Source organism: Coloeus monedula (assembly GCF_965178545.1).
Source record: "Coloeus monedula genome assembly, chromosome: 7".
In the NCBI taxonomy this organism is placed as follows: domain Eukaryota; kingdom Metazoa; phylum Chordata; class Aves; order Passeriformes; family Corvidae; genus Coloeus; species Coloeus monedula.
The window spans coordinates 8,906,804-8,927,144 of record NC_138787.1 but is presented as its reverse complement, the minus strand read 5'-3'; the positions used below and the strand labels follow the sequence as shown (position 1 = coordinate 8,927,144).

At 42.5% G+C, this 20,341-nt stretch overlaps 1 protein-coding gene across 1 annotated transcript in view; it reads right to left on the bottom strand.

Moving 5' to 3' along the window:
* The window catches only part of MYO1B (myosin IB), a 107,562-nt gene extending 87,468 nt beyond the window's left edge, over positions 1-20,094 (bottom strand). The window contains exons 1-2 of the mRNA XM_082285446.1: positions 20,045-20,094; positions 4,397-4,537 (exon numbers count right to left, since the gene is read on the bottom strand). Of these exons, the coding sequence (XP_082141572.1) occupies positions 4,397-4,531 (135 nt within the window). The 5' untranslated portion in view covers positions 4,532-4,537; positions 20,045-20,094. The remainder of the gene's footprint in view (positions 1-4,396; positions 4,538-20,044) is intronic.
* Positions 20,095-20,341: the final 247 nt, after the last annotated feature.

The window sequence follows — 20,341 nt, the reverse complement described above, 5'->3', positions numbered from 1 at the left end:
GCTCCCTGAAACCTTCAAATAATCAACATTGTGGGATTCTTTCCTACTTGCTAATGCATTGCCCATGAGCCACATTTTACTTTGTAAAGTTAACGAAAGACTCCCACGGGCTTTTGTTACCAACAGTTACAGAAAAGGACTTTTGTGGAAGAGCGATGAAAATTTTATCAATGTAAAGTTTAAGAGTTGAAAAAACAATATAATAAACAATTACAGCTTTCTAATGAGATTTTTCTTGGTCAGACATACCTCAGACATTTCCAGACATGACTAAACTTTAAGATTCCCATTTCCAATTAACACGTGTGTTACCCAACAAACCCTCCCCCCCCCAAGCCACTCAGCACGAGATTACTGCAGAATCTGATGGTCTTTAGCAGAATATTTGGCCTAACTCCAGCTCCACCAGCCTTCATGCTTATTTTTATAGGCACAGCCTCCAGCTTCACACTCTAGTGTGTAACACAACACCCAAGTCTATTAAACTTTCCACCAAATACACATAAAATTGAACAACAGGTAATCAAGCCACAGTCTGTTCCCTCAGTCTTATGAGGGAACTCATTGCCCTGCATGCACCACAGCATGAAACTTTGCCCAATGTTCTTGAAAGGCTTACAGTGAATGTGCCTGGCATGATACAAAAGGACCATTAGAGGATCCAGATCTAAATGCTTTTGCAAAGGGAGCTCTTATGGAGAAGATCTAGAGTTTCAAAGGGGCCAATGGAGCTGGCACCTGGATCTCCAACATCAAATATTCAGCATCAAACATAACAACTGTGAAAGAGACAAGAAAAGGCAAAAAAATCTTCTAGTGGAATGAGCCCAACTATCTTGTCATCTTTGGCTGTGGGGAGGGGAGAGGTTTGGCATTGTTCACTGATGGCTCGATCTGAACTCTCACATTTCACAGAATCACAGAAGAGTTCGAGTTGGAAGGAATATTTAAAGGTCTGTAGTCCAATCCCCTCTGCAATGAGCAGGGACATCTCCAACTAGACCAGGTTGCTCATAGCTCAACCCCATGCTGACCTGCAATGTTTCTGGGGATGGGGCACCTATCACCTTTCTGGACAACCTGTTAAGAGTGTTTCACTATCCACATCATAAAAAATTTTCTTGCTTATTATCTAGTCTAAATCTACTCTCTTTTAGTTTCAAACCAGTATTCCTCATCCTATCACAACAGACTTTACTAAAAAGTTTGTGCCCACTTCTCTCGTAAGCCCCCGTTGTGCGTTTACCTACCCAAGACTGGCAAACAATCGTGCAGCATCCAGCCAACCTTACAGCACCTTCAAAGCTATCCATGTTACAGGTCTCATTCCTCACAACAAACCCTTCCAAAGGTTATAACTGCAACTCCCTTTTAAAACTAACATATGTAGCGCAGACACAGCCTTCAGACTGCAGGAAACAGCTTAGAAACCCATGTTGGTTTAAGACTGGCTTGCTGCAGCTTGACTTTGTTCTTTAAACTTGGACACAACTTCTGGTAATGCCTGCAGTGGAGCACTGACGTGAGGGCTGAACTTCAGCCCACAGCTGAGCCATTAAAGAACAAATCCATTCGTAGTGCCCTCTGGAAGGATCCTGAGAGGTCAATTTCTGTATGTAGCTTGTCAGAGCAGCAGAAATCTGCAGTCTTGGTTAAGCACCAACAACAGCTCTTTAATAGTGAAATTTGGTTTCCCCAGAATGCAAACTACAGATTTTACATGGTAAAACAAGCCCTGCTTCCAGGTGTAACAGAGGCTTCACTGTCCTTATCAGAGTCTAAAAGCAGAAATGCAAAGTGTAGTTGCCATGAGTGAAAAGAGAGTTGGTGGCAACAAGGAGAAAGTAGAGTTTGTACTTGAAAATTAATGTGGTTGTTACACTGAGCACCATTCCAACTGTTACTGTGTTACAAGTTTTCTAAAATATGCAACAGAGGCATGAAAATTTGCAATGCAGCAAAACTCAACTGATATGGAGAGGAGACAATACTCTCAAGTGATTTGGTAAATAAAACCATGCAGCATTACAAGCCAAGTAACTTGCATACCTGGTAGCAGCATGTGGCACAGGTATAAACATCCCTTTTTTCCACCATAGTATGTAATGAATGTTTTAATACTTGCAAAGATCTGCAACATTTGGCCTTCATATTGTGATTTCACACACAGAGCTTGTAAGACCTTAAAAAAACAGGTCTTCCCACCTGCAAGCCAAAGGATCCTACATTGCTAGGGAAAAGTGACACCTGGTACCACCTATCAAAGCACACAATACAGATAATTACATTGCACATCAGTGCCAGGTGCAATAGAATCAGAAACTGGGGGAAATACATCACTGTCTCCCTCTCAAAGAACTGTGCATTTGAACACATGTTGTCAGCTAGCTCATAACAGCAGATAAAAACAAAACAGAATACTCATTTGCCATTCAAACCAACTTCTTTCAAGAAAAAAAAATCCAGTCTGAATTAAGCAGAAACATGTAATTAAATACTTTGCAATCCATAGTAGTTACAGAAAACAAGAAAAGAAAAAAGAAACCAAAAAATCCCCTTGAGAAATCCACTCCCATAAGATTTATAGCAATCCTTCACAAGAAACTGCGTAGTCCAGGGTGCCCTCACAGAACAGGTTTGTATCTTTAATGCTCTAAATAAAACTTTCAACTATGACCCAAAGATTGGGCTGCATAGTACTGCCTTCTTTAATCTCCAGGCAAATAGCTCTCTTCCCTTTTCCTTCATTCTTTCTTAAGTGGAATGAGATGATTCGGTATCACCCACTGTTACTGTAGCCATTAGGAACAGAGTATTAACCCCAAAACTGATGTGGAACATGTTAAGTATACAAGTCACTGACTGGAAAAAAACCCTCTGAATCCCAGGAGCAGCAGCCACTGCAGTTGCTGAAAATGAAGGATTTGCCAGAAGCAGGATGAAAGAGCAGAAAAGAGAAGTCTGATATCAACCTGCCCGTATCAACGTCCAAGGGTTATTATCCACAGGGAACAGAACACATTGTCAAGGAACAAGGAAAATTTAAGACACAAAGTTTTGCAAATGTAACTCTCAAGGGTATAAGGAAAGCTGAAAAAAAAAAGGTGATATTTTTCTTAATCATTGTGGAAAAAAATGTTTCCACAAATATACATTGTTTTGGTTTCTTCCTCAGCAAGGTTTTCATGGATACTGAGAGTCCTTGTCTTAATTTAATTTTCTCTTTAATTTAAATTGTCAGCACAACCTGAAGGACAAATCAGTGGAGATGACACAACAGCAGTTACAAGCAACTGTGTATTACCAACCTAATGTCTCCAGAAAAGGCAGCAGGCCTGGTTGAGCAGGAAAATTGAGATGTGACAGACAATGAATAGCAGAGGTACAAAAGCACAGACTATAACTAAGGGATAGAAGAAGCAAACAAAAACAGCACAGATCCTTCCATACCTTCTCCCTTCCATTCTCCAGTATAGTGAAACCATGATAGTCCAAATGCTTAGCAAGAATGAAAAATATAATCACACTAAAAATTAAAAATGGGGGGGAAGACTAAATTACAATAAAGTACAGAACACTTATTTGATTGTAGTAAGCTGCAGACACAATTGCTTGCAGATCATAGCTATACTTTGCCTTTAATATTTAGGCTCACCAGCAGCCTTGGCAAGTCTCTACAAACCATTAAGTTCACACAGCCTAAGCAGTATAACAGATACAATACCGTGCACATTTTAGCAAAAGTGGAACGAAGAGATGAAGCAGGAAATAAAAGGCTTAACCGGAATCACAATTTGCCTCTTCATTCCCTGCCTGTTTCAACTGCCCGTTCACAACATCTCTCCTGTTGATCATCACTCAGAGATTAATATGCCTGAAGACTTTGATTATATCCACACATATCCAAGCTCACTGTATCTAGTTTAAAATCCAACCATTTTAATAAACACAATGCTTTTGCAAATCAAAGATAGCAGGCAACATTTAAGTCAGCCTTAGCATATTCCAAGCATGTTTTGTTCCTACTTCAGCCCGCTCTAACATCCTGGAAGAGCCTTCCCTGTAAGTGAATTATTTAAAACTGCAAATGCCCTCTGAAAACAGGAGCATCAAAGTTACTGTCAGCAGCAGTTCTGGAACTGTTCTTTATGAAAATCAGAAGTCCCCCGTGTTGTGCAATGGGGACAAAGAAAAAGGAAAAATATCCCAGATGGGAAAGATCAAGTGCAAAGAATGCAGTACAGGAAAGACTACAGCACAAGTAAGGTTTAAAACATCCCTAATACAATAGATAATGTTCAGGCATTCAGTCTGTGTGTATCCTTAAAAATGAACACATAGCATAAGAATGACAGCATAGCTCCCCATAGGATGTTATTTCTTAACATATACTCACATAAACTTCATTGTGATCAAAGCGCTTCTTCAGGTTATTGATGAACGAATCTTCATTAAGTGGCTCTAAAAGAACCATATCTCCCACCCCTATCATGTCGTCTAAAAGTGACGTCTTGACCTCCATTTTGGCCATTTTGTCCTGGGAAAAACAAAAGAAGCAAGAATAAAACAAACAGCAAAGGTTAGCTCAAGGTTATTCTAATTATTCACAGGCGTTCTCTCGTAACACTACTTTAGGAATAAAAGTTAAAAATCCATCAAAGAACACTACATTAAAATTATGTTTCCAAGGAGCATTCTCAAAGTCATTCCATCTACCCAGGCAATCCATGTGATTCCAAAATTTAACTTCTAATAGTCAACAATGCCTTCTGGTCCACTGTACATTAAACGTGAAACTCCTAGAAACAGGAGTGAAGATTCCAGTGGGCATCACAGCCAGATTATTTGGATGACTTCAACACAAAGTTCAAGTGCATGCAAACCCATGTTTTATTGAAAGCTTCATAAGAATCTCCAAACTAGGGTTTAAATTTGCCAACACCTTAATCTGAATTTCTTTTTCACCCTTACTTGCATTTCTCAAACTCCATCAATATTGAAATGGAAACTAACTCAGTGAACCCACTCAGAGACAAAAAACACACTATTTGATCTTAGTTCATGAACCTTGGATTCTAAAGTGCCTGTATTCCAGTACAGTGCTGGGTTTGGCTACATGAAGCTACCAAATGACTTCATTCACTTGTAATTTTGTTGCTTGAGAGAACATTTTCACAGGGTAGCAACAATCCAGCTGACAAGTGGAGACTCTGCATCAACATAACCAGAGTGGCAGAAGTCAGAAGATGGTCTTGAACAGGGGACCAGGATCAAACAAAGTAAGCAAGTCTGACAAAGGAAGTCATTTAGACGAAGAAGTCAAGGTCAGGCCAAAACGTGGCACTTCTTTGATCCTCCCAGCCTTTTATCCCTCCAATCCAAATGCTGGAGATTACTGAGCTCCTCAAGAACTCCAGGCACATAGTTACTGCTTTCAGCTTTTGTGAGGAGACTGAAAAATGGATGGATTCACAGCAGCAGCCAGCAAACGGGGAACCAGAGGTGAGAGAACAACTTTGCTGACCACGCAAACCAAGGACCAGCCACCGCACAGCTACAGCTACACAAAACAACAGCTCAACTTCACCAGTCAGCTGTCACCTCCCAGCTACGGAATGTTATCAGGCTGTCCTTGTTTCCCCTATCCCTGCTGCACATTTTAATTCTAAATATTTTTTCTTGTTTCCCCCAATGCCATTGAGCAGCTATTACCTTATATAATCAGTGCTACCTTGCCATAGAAGCTCTCCATCAGATAACTAATTTGAAACAAGCAAAGCCTTTTACCTCTCCCTTCTGCCTGCTGCCACTACTTTACTAAAAATTATTTGATGTTTTTCATCAGTGAGTGACATTTGAGGGATTTTAGATCAAGACTTAAGTCTTGCTTGATGTTTTTCCAAATTCAACGAAGAGAAGTGCAGCCCACAGGCAGCTAACAGAGCGATACAAAAAGATCCCCAAAACCTGAACCGAGCCTGGGAATTACTAGAAATTCACATGGAAATGCAAAAAGAGTGCTGAATTATGGTAACCAACCAAAGCTGAGTCAACTCTGCTAAGCAAACAAACGAGCATTTATTTTAAACAGAAACACTGAACAAATATTTTTGTAGAGAAAGATACTTTTATTCTTAAAAATTCACCTCTCTGACTCTCCAAAAAAATTTTAAACATTTATAGAATCTTTTCAGAGGTATGACTTTAACTTCTGCATCCCATTAAGACAAATTATTTAAACTACCAGTCTTCTTCAGTGACCTAATTACTTACCATACAGCAACCATACACCTCAAATAATTTTTGAAGGCTGAAAAAATAAAACCCTCCTCAAATATGGAACTTATTAAATAATGGCTTTGTGGCCAAACATATAAAAAAAGCCAACACAAAAATCCTAATAAGGGCAATTTAAACCTAAAATTCAAGTTCTAAGTACTATACCTCATTTACCATTGTGAAATTACATACCACCTACCACACTTCATGCATCACTGCTTGGGAATTTCAAGAGCAAGAGCAAGCCAAACTGATCAAAAACATCCCTGTATTCCCAAACTCAGTGGCATGTTTTGCAGAAGACACTATACCTACTACTGTAAGTTGGATCAAGAAGTTGTACACAAATATTAACTTAATATATTGACAATATATTGGAAAACTTCGATTTTATGGTCAAAGGTTAATTTTCATCTTCGTTTCTTCCACCATAATTTACAGATTTCTATGGTTAAAATATTTTCATTAACTTGCAAGTTAGAAAATACTAGAAACCCAAATGACGGAAAAATTGGACAATAGGCTGAGACGACTCATTTAACACTGATTGCTCAAAATCATTTTCAATAGCCTAGCCTTTGCAAAAATTCATTAAAGATTACCCCATACACTTATGTATGATTCAAGAGTATGCTGCCATACCACTGTTGTTAGCCTTTGCTTTGGTGGAATCCAATCATAATCCCTGCTCTGGTTTAGCTAACAAAGGAAAATCCAGTTTGTGGGATAATTTGGTTGTCTACCTGACGTAAAAAGTGGAGAAAAAAAGCACTGCTAAGAGAAACCAACAATGTTTAAACATATATTAATCAATTAAATAGGACTTCATAAGTGAAATTAATCTGCTAGGAGAATGTAGTGGAAAATTAATATACAGCACTTAGAAAATACCAAATACTAATTTTAGAAGTAGCTTTATAAAAAAAGTCAAAAATTAGCACACTACACATGAAAAGAAAAAACCAAACCCTTGCAACATTACATGGCTAAACTTCAGAAAAAGCTCAGAAACTCAATCCAAATTAATGTCCAAGTATTTGCCATATACTCAAAGATGCCTTGCAGCTGTTAATATTTTCCATCAGCACTGCTGACAGCGTGCTCAGCAGTTTGGAGAGCAGTACATGAAAGCAAGTGGCTTCTCCTTTTGCACATATTCACACACCTTTAAAAAGATAAATGTTTCTCAAGAACCAGATCTATGAGAGGGATGGGACCAGAACCTGCTCCCAGTGCCTGAGAGATCAGGAGTGACCAAAGCCACAGCTGTGCTGGTGAGAGAGCAAACACGGGCAAACTCGGACTTAGGATAGAGAAAAGAACCAGACTGGGTTATATCCTATTAAACAAGGAGAGGTTTAATGATTTTCAGATGAAGCCTGCTGAATGGTGGAAGGTGAACAGAGGTACTGCTGGGAGGCTCTATTTGAACTGCACTGTCATTTCAGAAATTCAATTAAAAGCAAGCACACAAAGATTACAGCTGCAAATTATTAATATAGCAAAATTTAGCTCAGAAAAAAAACCCTAAAATTCTTCTAATGCTTCTAGTCTGCAAATCAGATTCTTCCTCCAACACTCCCTGGTCTCACCCATACCCACTTACCACTTGAGGCTTCTCCCAAATTTACTCTTCTGGTCCCTAAAGGAAAGATCAGCAGTGTTTCAAAATACCTCCTTTTTCTGTAGGCAGTTGTCAAATCTGTTCTTCCTCCCTTCAGTCTCATATATAGTCCTTAATTCAATGGAGTGAGAACATTTGCAACATGTTTCCATTCTCAGAAAAATTCTTTAAAAGTTTATTCAGTAATCCTTCACAGCTTGATCTGTTTTATGTTGGACAAGGTGTTTGGGAGGAGAAGTGCTGGGCAGGCTGTGTCTTTAAAATGCTTTTATCCACACACTCCCACGCCACACAGAGCCTTTTAAAACACAGACTGTTGCATCCACTGCTTGCAGTGCCTGGGATTGCCATCCAGCCAGGCCGGGTGAATCTAAAACCTTCTTGCCCCTCTTGGCCACAAGAATGGCAAATTAAAAATCACAGCATCCCACATCCACAGCAGTCATATCATTGGCCATTCTGAAACAAGAGCTAATGAGAACTATAAATAGAAGAGGATACAGAGAATAGGCAAAACCCCCGAAGCCTTGCACAATGAAATGCACACATTCTCTACGGGGGAAATGAAGTAATGCCCTGTTATTGGCATACAGCATGTTATGGAATTGTCCGAGGTTTTCCACATCACCCTCCAACAGCAGAACAGCAACAATTGTCAGCAGCTTCCTACAGCTGTGGAGGCCTTAGCTCACACTTGAAGTCTGGTGCACTGGAACTATCACTGGCTGCAGAGGTGGCTTGGTTTTTGTCTTTCCTGGCATTGTAGCAAGAGGACAATTTCCCAAAATTGACACAGATGTGCTTACATATGCTTCAAGCTCCGATTACTTAAAAAAAAAAAAACCAAGCCTTTGGTTCACTACAACCAGCTCACTGTAGAAAATAACCCCCTTTTTCTTTTATAAGTCTTAACAGGGACAAATGTGCAACACCCGTAATTCAATAGTGGAGTTCAAACTGATTCCATGTTCCAGGTCTGATCCTGAGCCCCTGTCAGGCTGTAATTATGCTTGCCCACCCCTTCCCTGTTTCCTGTGTCCAGGAGCAATCAGCCCACACAGAGTGAGGACATCGACAGGCCACTGCTGCAAAAAGCAGCCAGGGACACAATGTCATTACTTGAACAAAACAAAACCAAAAGGGGTTGCAACCATCATCTCGGGCTGCTCATGACAAGCCTAAGTACCAATTTAGCAAGAGGCAGGATTTAAATTTATCCTGTCCTGCTGCCCAGCAAACCCTGTGTCTCACCAGCCTCTGGCTGATGCCCCGAAGGTGCAAGTTCTTTGGAAACACCCAGTGCTGGCTCACCAGGCAAACTGAGGCAGGCCCTGCAGCTGAACTGTTACAATGCCCTTTTCACTCAGAGCTAGATTTCCCGACATCAGCAGGCGTGAAAAAACGTTGATACCACCCAGAGGAAACCCTTGCTTTCCCTCCAAACCCTTCCCATCTGCTGCCAGGCCACGGTCTGCCAGAACACCTAACACCTGCAGCCTCCTGCCCAGCTGTGACTGCTCACAATTGCTGCTCTGACACATCCATGTCCTGTGGAAAAGAGCATGCAGAAAACAGCACGGTGCTGCAGCCCCATTACGTTTTCCTGCAAGAAAATGGACTTCAGAAACGTGACTGACAAATTGCAGGAAGGAATGTTAATGGATATCGCAACAGCAGTAAAAGCACTCAAAGAACTGAAATGCTTCCTCTGACTCTCCATCTTTCCTTTTGGTTTCGCCAATGTCTGAATAGCTTCTGAATTCCTTTCTTTCTCGCAGCCCTACTGAAAAAATCAGTGTTTTCCAAACTGGAAAAGTTTATAATTCCGAGCTTTTGAACTAGCTAATGTTTCTCACATCTTACCTACCAAGCAAGAGCTATTATTTGAAACCTTGTGCAACCTCTCTTAAATTTCCGTGGGCACTGAATATTACACACGTGCACCAGATTCCTTGAGTACTTAACAGCAAACAGCTCTGGTGAATTACAAAAGTAAAATGCGGCATTACGGGGTGTATTTGTATTGGGACCGCAGGAATGTTTGCATTCAGCATCAGCTAAATGGGAACAGCCTTTTAGCAACATCAGATTAGGACAGTTTCGCACCAGTGAATGCAATTTAGATGACAGAAGATCTAACCAGAGAATTCCACAGGAGAAATGAATGCTCCGCCATTTATCTAAAGATTGGGTAATTTTCAAGAAAGAATCAGGCCACTTAAGGTACTGTTGCAACCACGTGAGGCAATATCATCTTTTAACAGTTTAACAATGGATTTAACTGCAGTTTAGAAAAACTGATAGTGTGAAATTAGACTGCATTAGCACACGTACAAAATGTTTGCTGGGGCATTATCTCCTCCTGACATAAACTGTGGATTAAACTTTCTTCATTAACAGGACTCAGGTTCTTCATAAATGGATAAGTGAGAGGTCTGGTTGCTGCTGTAGTTCTTTGGCGCTCGTTGGGGGAGTATTGGGGGTTTTGTTTTGGTGTTGGGGGTGGGGTATTTTCTCTTTTACATCAGCTTGGTTGCAACCCACATTAATCAGTAATCTCCCCTAAAGTGAGAGAGATGCCTCTCTCGTGCCTCTGTTCATACTAAGATGAGACTATGAACAACTCTGGTATCACCGAAAAGGTGCACAGTATCTTACCACAAAACCAAAAATCACACAAGCCACGTATGCAGAAGATACAGCTCTGCCCTTCTTCTCTTCCTTAAAAAAAGACTAATTCAGCAGCCTGGGGGGCTGTGTTTGCATTTCTCTAAGGCTACTTTCTGTTATTTTTCTCCCAGTAGTTTGAATAACATTAGCATGGGTATTACCTGCTCTACGAGACCACGGGGTATATCTATTCTATTATTTCTACTTTACAGTCCCAGCAGTACATGTCTTCAAATTACTTCTAATAATTATTTTGCAACCACAACACAATAACTGCCACCAGTAATCACACTCTGGGGTTGATCTACTTCCTAAGTCAGCTTTTCTGCCGTGCTTTAACTCATCTGGGTCAGTCATACAGTCACACCAGGTTCTGGGAAAAACATTTGGGTCTTTCAACGTTGCTAAGGCACTCTTCTGTAGCAGCTGTGAAAATACAGTCAAAATACGTCTGCTACTCCATTTTTACCCTGCAAATGTTCCTTTACATTTTGGATTATATTGACAGGCTTCAAAGAATATAGGTGTGAAGAGGCCTTTTCTGTAAATGGTTATTCTAGAGTCCTTTTGTTCCTCTTTTTTTCTTTATTTAGTTTAATGGGGGAAAACACCTTGGGCATTTTGAATGCATCTAGAAATAGGCCTTCACTAGCAAGGCTACTTACAGTCCAAAATTCTGGTGAAATTCCCACTGAGTTCAGCAGAAACAGGATCCATGGTGGTTTCTTATATTTAGGCTTTTCTTAGTCATTGCCTAGCCACAGAGTTTTATAATCATTCCAGGTCCACATCTACAGAAAGGGATAAAGTATTCAGGAACAAAGGGGCTCCATCTTTGGCACATACCTTGCTAAGATTTCCTCGAATCTTTTTCAAAATAAGGAACAAAATGGGACTGCAAAGGCAAAAGTTGTCAAAGGTCCTGCCTTCTCCCCCTAAACTGATTTCAGACTGACAGCATTCTTCAAACAACACAACTTTTAAAAAGTTGTCAGTACAGGATATGGACACATAGAAAACACCCCCATTCTTTCAGAAAAAAAAAAAAATAGCTTTTGCTACTGGACAGCTAAGCTACACTAAGCAGTGGGTGCCTTTTTAAACTGATTATCTTAATCTTTCAAGCTGCCGCCTAAAGTTTTCTGCCAATTTTGGGGGATCCTGCCCAATCCAAAGGTTACATTTGCAGAACAGGGGCACAAAAAACAAGGTAGTGTTTATTTATATAAGGAGAACTTCTTTGTTTGCAGTTGCTTGCCACCACACCAGAGCTTGGGTTCAAAAGATCTCTCAGTAGTAGATCTCCACAAAACACTTTTACACACAATCAGCCCTCACAAAGTCAAATCACTTCTCTCAACTGAGGTTTCAGTCCCTCGGGAGCAATCAAGCAATCAGCTGTAATCGAGATCTTTGATTATAATAGGATTTTTACTTTCTATTCCACACAAGCACATGGGCAGAAAGGAAGCCTTGCTTTCCTGCAGTCAGCACGGGAACTACACACCCCTGGATCCAGGCAAAAGAACTGCTCATGGTGGAGCAACTGGAGTGAACACTGATTTACACTGTGGGGAAGGTAGATACTAAGAGATGCCATAATACTACAGGGTTAAAATACCAGAGTACAGGCTAATCTTCTGCTCAAATGCTTTGCTGCCTGTTAAGACGTTGGTGATAGGCCCTGAAGATATGCAGAAAATGAAATAACAGGCCAGGTAACACCACAGCTTCACTCTGCTGCCAACAGCAGAAGGAAAAGCAGCCACAGAAAGTCATCGCAACAGTCACTGAACCAGGCTTAAAACCAGTCACAGATGAAGACAAACCTAATCAGGAGCTTCAGGAAATCCAGATCCCAAAAGAGGCGTTGGTGCCTGTATCTACCCAGCATCAAGTCAGCCACGATAACTGAGCACACCCTAACTCCCAGAGCAGTTGGCACTCACAAGGTACCGCAGTTTCCATGCACCTATATCCTCTTACAAGCAGTAAAACTCTGGGTAAACCAAAAATGTCCCTGTACTTTTCCATTTAAAACTGGAGGAAAAGAAGTCACACAAACACCATGCCAGAGACCTTATTCTTGCCCATTGCAATTTCCCCTCCTCAAAACCTCACTGGCGGGGTCCTTGTAATATTTGTAAATAAAGTTTGGAATGTTTTTAGGCTAGTATTTTATGAAAATAAGACAAATCATGCCAGCTGTACCTCTCTTGGTCTGTGCATCTACTCTTACACACATCTAATGTTGAATTTCATTGAACAGGACAGAGTAAAGGACAACAGAACAGCTGATGTTCCACACAAAAGCAGGCAGGAGAGGAGATCTGAGCACAATCATTCCATCAGAGACATGGGTTGCGAGGAGAACAAACCCCTTATTAACTACCACAGAGCAGAAAAATTGCTCTGCAAAATTCCCTAGCTGCACAAAAAGCTTCAAATGGAAATTATTACTTCTTTGCAAGTCAATCCATCACAAGAGAAAAACCTGCAGGAAGTCAGACTCGACTAGTCCCACTTCTCCCAGGAGTAGTTGCCAAGGTAAAACAGTAGTGCAAGGTTTCACCCCACCACTTGCCATCACTGTCTATTCTGCACATCAATTTCTGTCCAGCAAGCCACTGCTATTTTTTAATGAAGGGAGGGAATGAAAGAATTTGGATGCAAGTGTTGCGGGAAGAGGAAGCATTATTTGCCCAAACCCAAGATAAAAAAGAATCTATTTAAGGGAAAAAATTAAAATCTATTAAGGGAAAATTTTTTTTAAATTACATGTACTGTTTAGACATATTTGCTTGTCTCAAGCAGTTGACCTATATCCACAATTTTGTTATTTTCATCCTCAACAGTCATTTTCAGATGGACACCTGCAATTAGAGGACAAAAGTCATCAATTTCTGAATCAAGGCATCTCCAGCTCTTCCTGTGTATCATATCAAGAGATATTTCAGACAATGGGAGTGGTCCATGAAGTTGCATTTCAACACATCACTCTTGTCCAGATGTCCATGAAGCTAAAAACCAGCAGATGGTGTTTTTATTAACAACTAGCATGATAAACAGAGATTTTCCAAATAAAATACAACACTTCACAGATTTAGAGAGGGACACCTTCTTAAAACATCAATAGAAAGTAACTCCCTTCCACAGACGGAAAACAGCCGGTCCCATGGCAGGCAAACTCAACACAAACTCAAAGCTACTAAGTTTCCCGTTGCTGTATTTCATGAGAACTATCATCTGCCAATTTTTAGGAAGCAAAAAGTTCTATTCACACGAGATACAGGCAAGCTCCCCATGTTCCAGAAACCTGTTACAAGGCACAACGAGCTCCAGCTCTCTCCATGCTTGCCAAAAGATTTTCCAGGCTTTCTCCTGGAGTGAACTTTGTTTCAACAGAGCCCTGCACTCTTTGATCACTGAAGGTAATCTCCAGAGCCCTTTTAACTCCAGCAGCCTGACAGCCTGTGAGCTGAACAATGGCAATTGTAGCCAAATCTGTTCTGTGTGCTCCAGACCGGTGCCAAACACACTGCATCCTACAGCCACGAACTACTACACTGCACTGCTCCAGAGGGCCATTTTCCATCCTTCTCCATGAGAAATAGTTATCTTGGTGTGCCTTATTTCTAGACTAAATTTATTCATGATCAGCTAATATCTACTTCTTCTTGCTTTTGCAAATACTGCTGTGGTTTGGTTTTGTTTTTAAATTTAAATGTGTTTTCTGTCTCACAGGAAAGTATTGACAGAGGTTCATCTCGTGGACTTCATTCCAAATAATGCATAGCCAGTATTGCCCATTTCCCTCTCATGTGCCTTTCCAATTCCCTTTACCATCCCAATCACCCTTTTCTGCTCCCTCCCCTTTTTGAGCCCATCTTGGCCAAGCAGGGATTTAAACAAGGCTGTACAGAGGATTCCTGGTACATCATGGCAGCAATATTTCCTCACCACCAGCAGGAATACTCCTTCACCCCCTCTACAACTCTTTTTCCTTCTCCAAAGGTTTACAGGGAATTAGCACTTCCCTAGATTACTCTGCGCAACAAACCTCAACTGCTCCATCAGTCACAGACCTACACACACTTAAAAGCTAGGAAGGGTATCCAGACACTCAAGCAGCCACTTGTTTAGCTTGTAGGCTTAACTATTCCCCAAAATAATCTGCCTTTCAACCTCTACCACCTTCCTGCTGCCCTCTCTCCAAGCCTCTCTTGATGAAAAGGTAGAGCAGCTGTTATTTTTGCTGGAAGTTAGACATCTCAGGTATCCCTTCTTTCACATCAGATAAGCATGAGCTCTGCTAGGAAAGGCTTTCTTCTCAGCCCTCAAACATGAAGCTCTAGCAGAGCTATTCAGTGAAGAGTGAACCAATTCCTAGAGTCCCAGAAAAAATGGCACCTCTTCATCTCTTCATCAGTGTCTCTATGTTAAGCTGCTTACTTGCTTCCATAGAGGCACAGTGCAGAGGATTAATAGCAACTCGCTCCCTTCAACAGCTCTCCTAAAAGCAGGGCTGACTTCTCACTACAGTGCCATCTGCAGAGTCCTTACGCAATAAGGACTTTAAGGATACCTCTTTGATCTAAAAAGATACCCTTAATTGTGCTTCAAATTGTTTTAACACAAAGGCATTAAAACACAGAGAGTAAGTGTAACTTCCTTTGCTTGTGCTTTTCGAAGATACAGAATTCTTCAACACTTCATCACCCAGCAGTTTCCTCATTTCTGAGGCGCAGGTTCTCAAAGGTTACTGGCAAAGATTTAAGCACAGTATCAGGACATTGCATATGCTCCACTGTGCATAAAAACTGGTGGTTACCTTAAGGCCCAGTCTTTTCAAAGATCTTTAAACACCAGTACACTCATGTAGACAAACGGAGAACAGACTCCATAAAGAAAATGCATATAAAAGAGTAGAAACTTTTTGGGGTGTGACAAAACACTTCAGGATGTCCCAGCTCTCCACCTGTTTTTCTTTCCATTGTAGCAAAGCCTACAGTTTAAATATTCTTATTCGTAATTTTGTATTTGTACTCTTACTGCAATTCAAAGTACCCCCAGTAGCACTTTAGAGTGTACAAACTATGAAAATTACAGAATATTACAAAAAGAGAAGCATAAAGCAAACAGCAAGACAGCTCACATACAAAGCATATTTGTGGGCCCAGGAAGCTTGTACCAATGCTGACCAGGCTGTGGTCACAGACTTTTAAAAACTGGTTTCTGCTTACAGTTGGGAAAAATGAGTCTTTCCTTGCTGCCTCCATTTAGAAAATAAAGAAATCCACAACAAGAACTTCTGATAGTACAACACCCACCAGCCCTTCTGCTACTCAGCACCTATTCCTCTCAATGATCTCCTCTTCTTCTCCTTGATAAATGCTCTTACTCTCCTCCTGGTGTCTTTTGCTTTCATGGTCCTCTTGCCCAACAACATAAGGATTTCTGCCAATATAAGACCCTTGGAAGGGTTGCTGCCTCTCCAAGACAGGGAGAACAAAGAAAAGTTTATTAGTACACCCACAGCGACGAAGCAATTCCAAGGTAGCACTACACAAAGCCAGAGACAAGGCAATTACCTAAGCCCCAGGATACACCCACTCCCCACCCCTGAAGAGGAAAGAAAAATCTCAGTAAATGTTTCTCACCCTTACTCCTTGGGACTCTGGATATTCGGATTCCTTATCTTGAGCCTTCAGCTTGTTTGCTGAAGTGTTAAATCTGGTCACTTAGGCTGGAGACCACCTCTCAGACTGCTTCCCTCCCAAAGGCTGGAGTACTGGAGAGACTGTTCTGGCCTCTAGGGTCCATTACTCCTGCTGTACTGTCTGCATAGAAGAATTCCCCAGCCAGTTTGCATCTCGAAAGGTGACCTGACCATTCTTCTTCGCCTCTGAAATTGAATTTTTAAGCCCTAGTCTTTCCCACTGAAACACTTCCATCAGCAGCGTGACTTCGCTGACTTAAAATATATATCAAGAAATGGATACAAGTTTACTTGGTGATACCAAATGGGAAATTTCCCAGTAAAAAGGAGTTGGAAGAGACAAAAAGATTAACTTTTTGTACAGTTTTCTCTAAAAGCTATGCCACTAACAGGAAATAAAAAAACCAAACTGAGCAAAACAAACAAACAAAAAAGAGATCCTAGTCTCCACACTGTTTAGAACCAAAATCTGGAGTAATACACACCAAAAGACCAAAGCTTTCACAAACCACAAGCGAACTGGGGCACAACTGCAAATGATGAATATTTTGAGACTAATGCTCAAACACACCAGGAAAGATTCACAAGACCCTTGTTGCAGTTTAACAGCTACTTCACAGCACATGATGAGGAGTTGCAGAGATTTCCACTATCCAATCAGCACAAAATTAAAATGTTTAACTTTTGGGAGGGCTGGGGGTTTGGGTTTGGTTTTTTTTTTTCATTCTAGGAACTGCAAAACAGAAGAAAATTAATGTTATTCTTTACTGCTTCTTTATTACAAAGCATGCCTTGATATCAGCTTATATACCAGAAATCAAGCTCTAGTTTCCTTCTTTTTGGAGGATATGAATGGAGAGGTTACATAAGGGTGTAACAAGAGCTGTTACTTCCTTTCCCAGTTGAAGAGAAAAAGCTGTAGATCAAGTTACAGACTCCAGGGCTGGTCATCACTACTTCAGCCTTCCTAAAATTTTTGCCAGTAGTCCCACAACAAACAAAAGACACTACTTAGAAAGCTCTGAGAATTTAATAGATTAACTACATAGCTATAAGGGAGGGAAAAACCCTTTATTTTTGTCTTTCATCAAACTCAGGAAATTCCCCAAGCTTGATGCATACAGTCACTCAAGTTACCCCTTTCCATTTCAGTTTGCTGTTCATTAGTACAGTAACAGGAAAAGATGAATTAAATATAGGATAAGATTTATAGGACAGTCCAGTACATGAGCTGTGCTCAATGAGCTCAGCAGTCTGAAAGGGCACTGAACTTTGGTGGGTATGTCAGCATTTGTCCCAGCTCTGACCAGACAAGGCAAATGAAAGGAGGAAACAGTGTCCAGCTTGGCCTACACCAGAACTAAGCTTTTCTCCAAACCGTCCCACTGGCACTCTCTTCACCTTCCTCTCCAACTCCCAAGCCGCTGCTACTACTGCTGCCGAAGGAAGATGAGATCAGCCTCCAACATGAGGAATTTCTGTTCCCACAGAGCTCAGGGAAACCAGATGATCTCAGAGAATCATGTGAAGCAAGTCCCTGACACTTCCATGAGGCAGAGTATCTCCAGTATGTTGCCAGCAGTTTCTTAAGAGTGCACAGTGGGAAAAATTAATGACTTTGCTTATGTTTCCAACTGCTCTCTCCCACTTCCTCTACTCATTTGCCAGACTTTTATTTTCCCTTCCCCCAGAAGCACTAGTAGGCTTGAAATGTACATTTGTCCTTCTAAAGGTAACTACATCAAGTTTTGCACAATGCTTGAAAGGGCTAACACACAGAGCTAAACTACCAGCCCCTGCCATCATTTCCTCAGAGTTCCTCCCCACAGGTGTGATTTAACAAGGTCTCTTACAAAAAAGGAAAGGAAAGGAAAGGAAAGGAAAGGAAAGGAAAGGAAAGGAAAGGAAAGGAAAGGAAAGGAAAGGAAAGGAAAGGAAAGGAAAGGAAAGGAAAGGAAAGGAAAGGAAAGGAAAGGAAAGGAAAGGAAAGGAAAGGAAAGGAAAGGAAAGGAAAGGAAAGGAAAGGAAAGGAAAGGAAAGGAGCAAGCTTTTGTGATTTAGGATGCTTTCATGAGTCCTTTCACCTTCAGCTTGCTGAGCATTCAATCTGTGGTGCTCATAAGAAGCCAGAATCCTTTTAGATATCCAACACCACCACCGGTGTTTTACAAACATCTTCTTTCCTAAGGATATGGAGGAACTTGTGGCACCCTAACACGCCAGTAGCTGCTACAAGCCAACGTAAGCAGTGACCACTTTATGTTACTTTGGGAATAATTGGAATGCTCCAACCCTAACACCTTCACACAAAATTAAGCCAGAGGCAGCGTTAGCACTGAAGACATTCTTAAACTCAGCCCTAGGACAACTGGAAATAAAAGCACATGATGAGAAGAATGTCACTACCTTTCATAGGTTTAAAAGCAGCCAAGGACTGAACTTTACTTTAACAGATGGGTTGGACTATTTCTGTTCTCTATCACTGCACACTTTTGGGGAAAGCCTTGTTTTTGACACAGGGCTTGACAAAGTGATGATTCATCCAGGGAAGGATGGGCAGCTTGTTGCCAGCCTTAATTCACAATTAACAATAGGACAGACGGATATGGAAGACTCATGATTCGACACAAAAATTGCAAAGTCAGGAGTTTTACCTGACCTTTACGCCAGCGGTCATTTCCAATCTGGATATATTTTAAATTGTTTCTCTAACGTAAATTTTAAGAGTAGTTAACTTTTATTTAGTTACTGTTACATTTGTCCTTTAGAATAGTGGTCCTGACTAAATGCATAGCAACTGATTTCATGACATGGTGGGAAACTCCAAAGCTTTAAATTACATGAAAAAAAACCCAGCACGTGTGAGCACATCGGTACCCTGGGCAAGGCAAGCGAGCACTGGACCACTTCGTGACTGCACCGCCAGCCCCACTGCCTGTGGCTCTTCTAGGAAGGCCATTGTTTTCCAACGGGGAGTCTGGCCACTCCGAGGAACAAAGGGATTCCCTTCCCAAAACACAGCGGCAGCAGATGTCCCACACCGAATCCCAACAGCCTCCATGGGCGCAGACAGGCGGTCTTCCTTGGGAGGCTACACCAACTCGTCCCCTCAGGGAAGTTCTCTGGGACAATGACCCTGCCCTGGAAAGCCCTTCCTCAAGTCTCCTCTCCAAGTGTTACCCGACAGCAGAATCCATCATCCTGCTCCAAGTTACCAGCACTCTTCCCACGGTTCCCCCGAGCCCCGCAGCCGAGCCCGTTCTTTTGAATTCAGCAAAGCCGCGCACACAGGGTAATTATTTCAGACAAGAAGAAACAGATGCCACGCTCTCTTCCCAGAAAGAGCACGCACACACACACATATGCTTGAGGGAGCGAGCCCCGGACCGTCCATGCGTGTGTGCGCACGGCGTTCACGCCTAAATGAAGGTGTCCCAGCCCCGCTGCCATCCACCAGCCGCTGAACGCCAGCCACAGCGCACGCAGAGCGTCCCGAAGCCGCAGTTTTGCGCGGGGAAGGGGCGCCCAGGAGGCGCCGGGGCTCCCGTGCTCGGCACCCGGAGCAGGCACCGCCACCCCCTCCTCACAGGAGACCCGGCGCCGAGCCGCCACACCAGCACCCCAAGCCGCTGCAGCGCCGACCCCATCCCTTTGCCCATCCCCGCGGCGTGTCCCGCGCGGGCTGCCGGAGCCCCCGGCGCCGCGGAACAAAGGGAGCCGTGCGGGCCGGGGAGTCCCGGGGGGTGCTGTACCTCTGCTGCCGAAGGGCGCTGCCCGCCGTCCCGCGACCGCCCTTCGCCTCCCGCCCCGAGCCGCCGGCGGACGCTGCCCTGCCGAGGAGCCGGCGGAGCAGAGCGGAGCAGAGCGGAGCCAGCGGGGCCCAGCCCCGGCCCCTCCCCGCCCGCCCGACAGGGGCGGAGGCGCCACCGCCCGCCCGCCCCGGCCCCGCAGCGCCGCCCGGCGGGCACCGCTCCCTGCGCGGGGGCCCGGGCTGCTCGGGCTGCTCGCACTGCTCGGGCTGCTCGGGCTGCTCGCACTGCTCGGGCTGC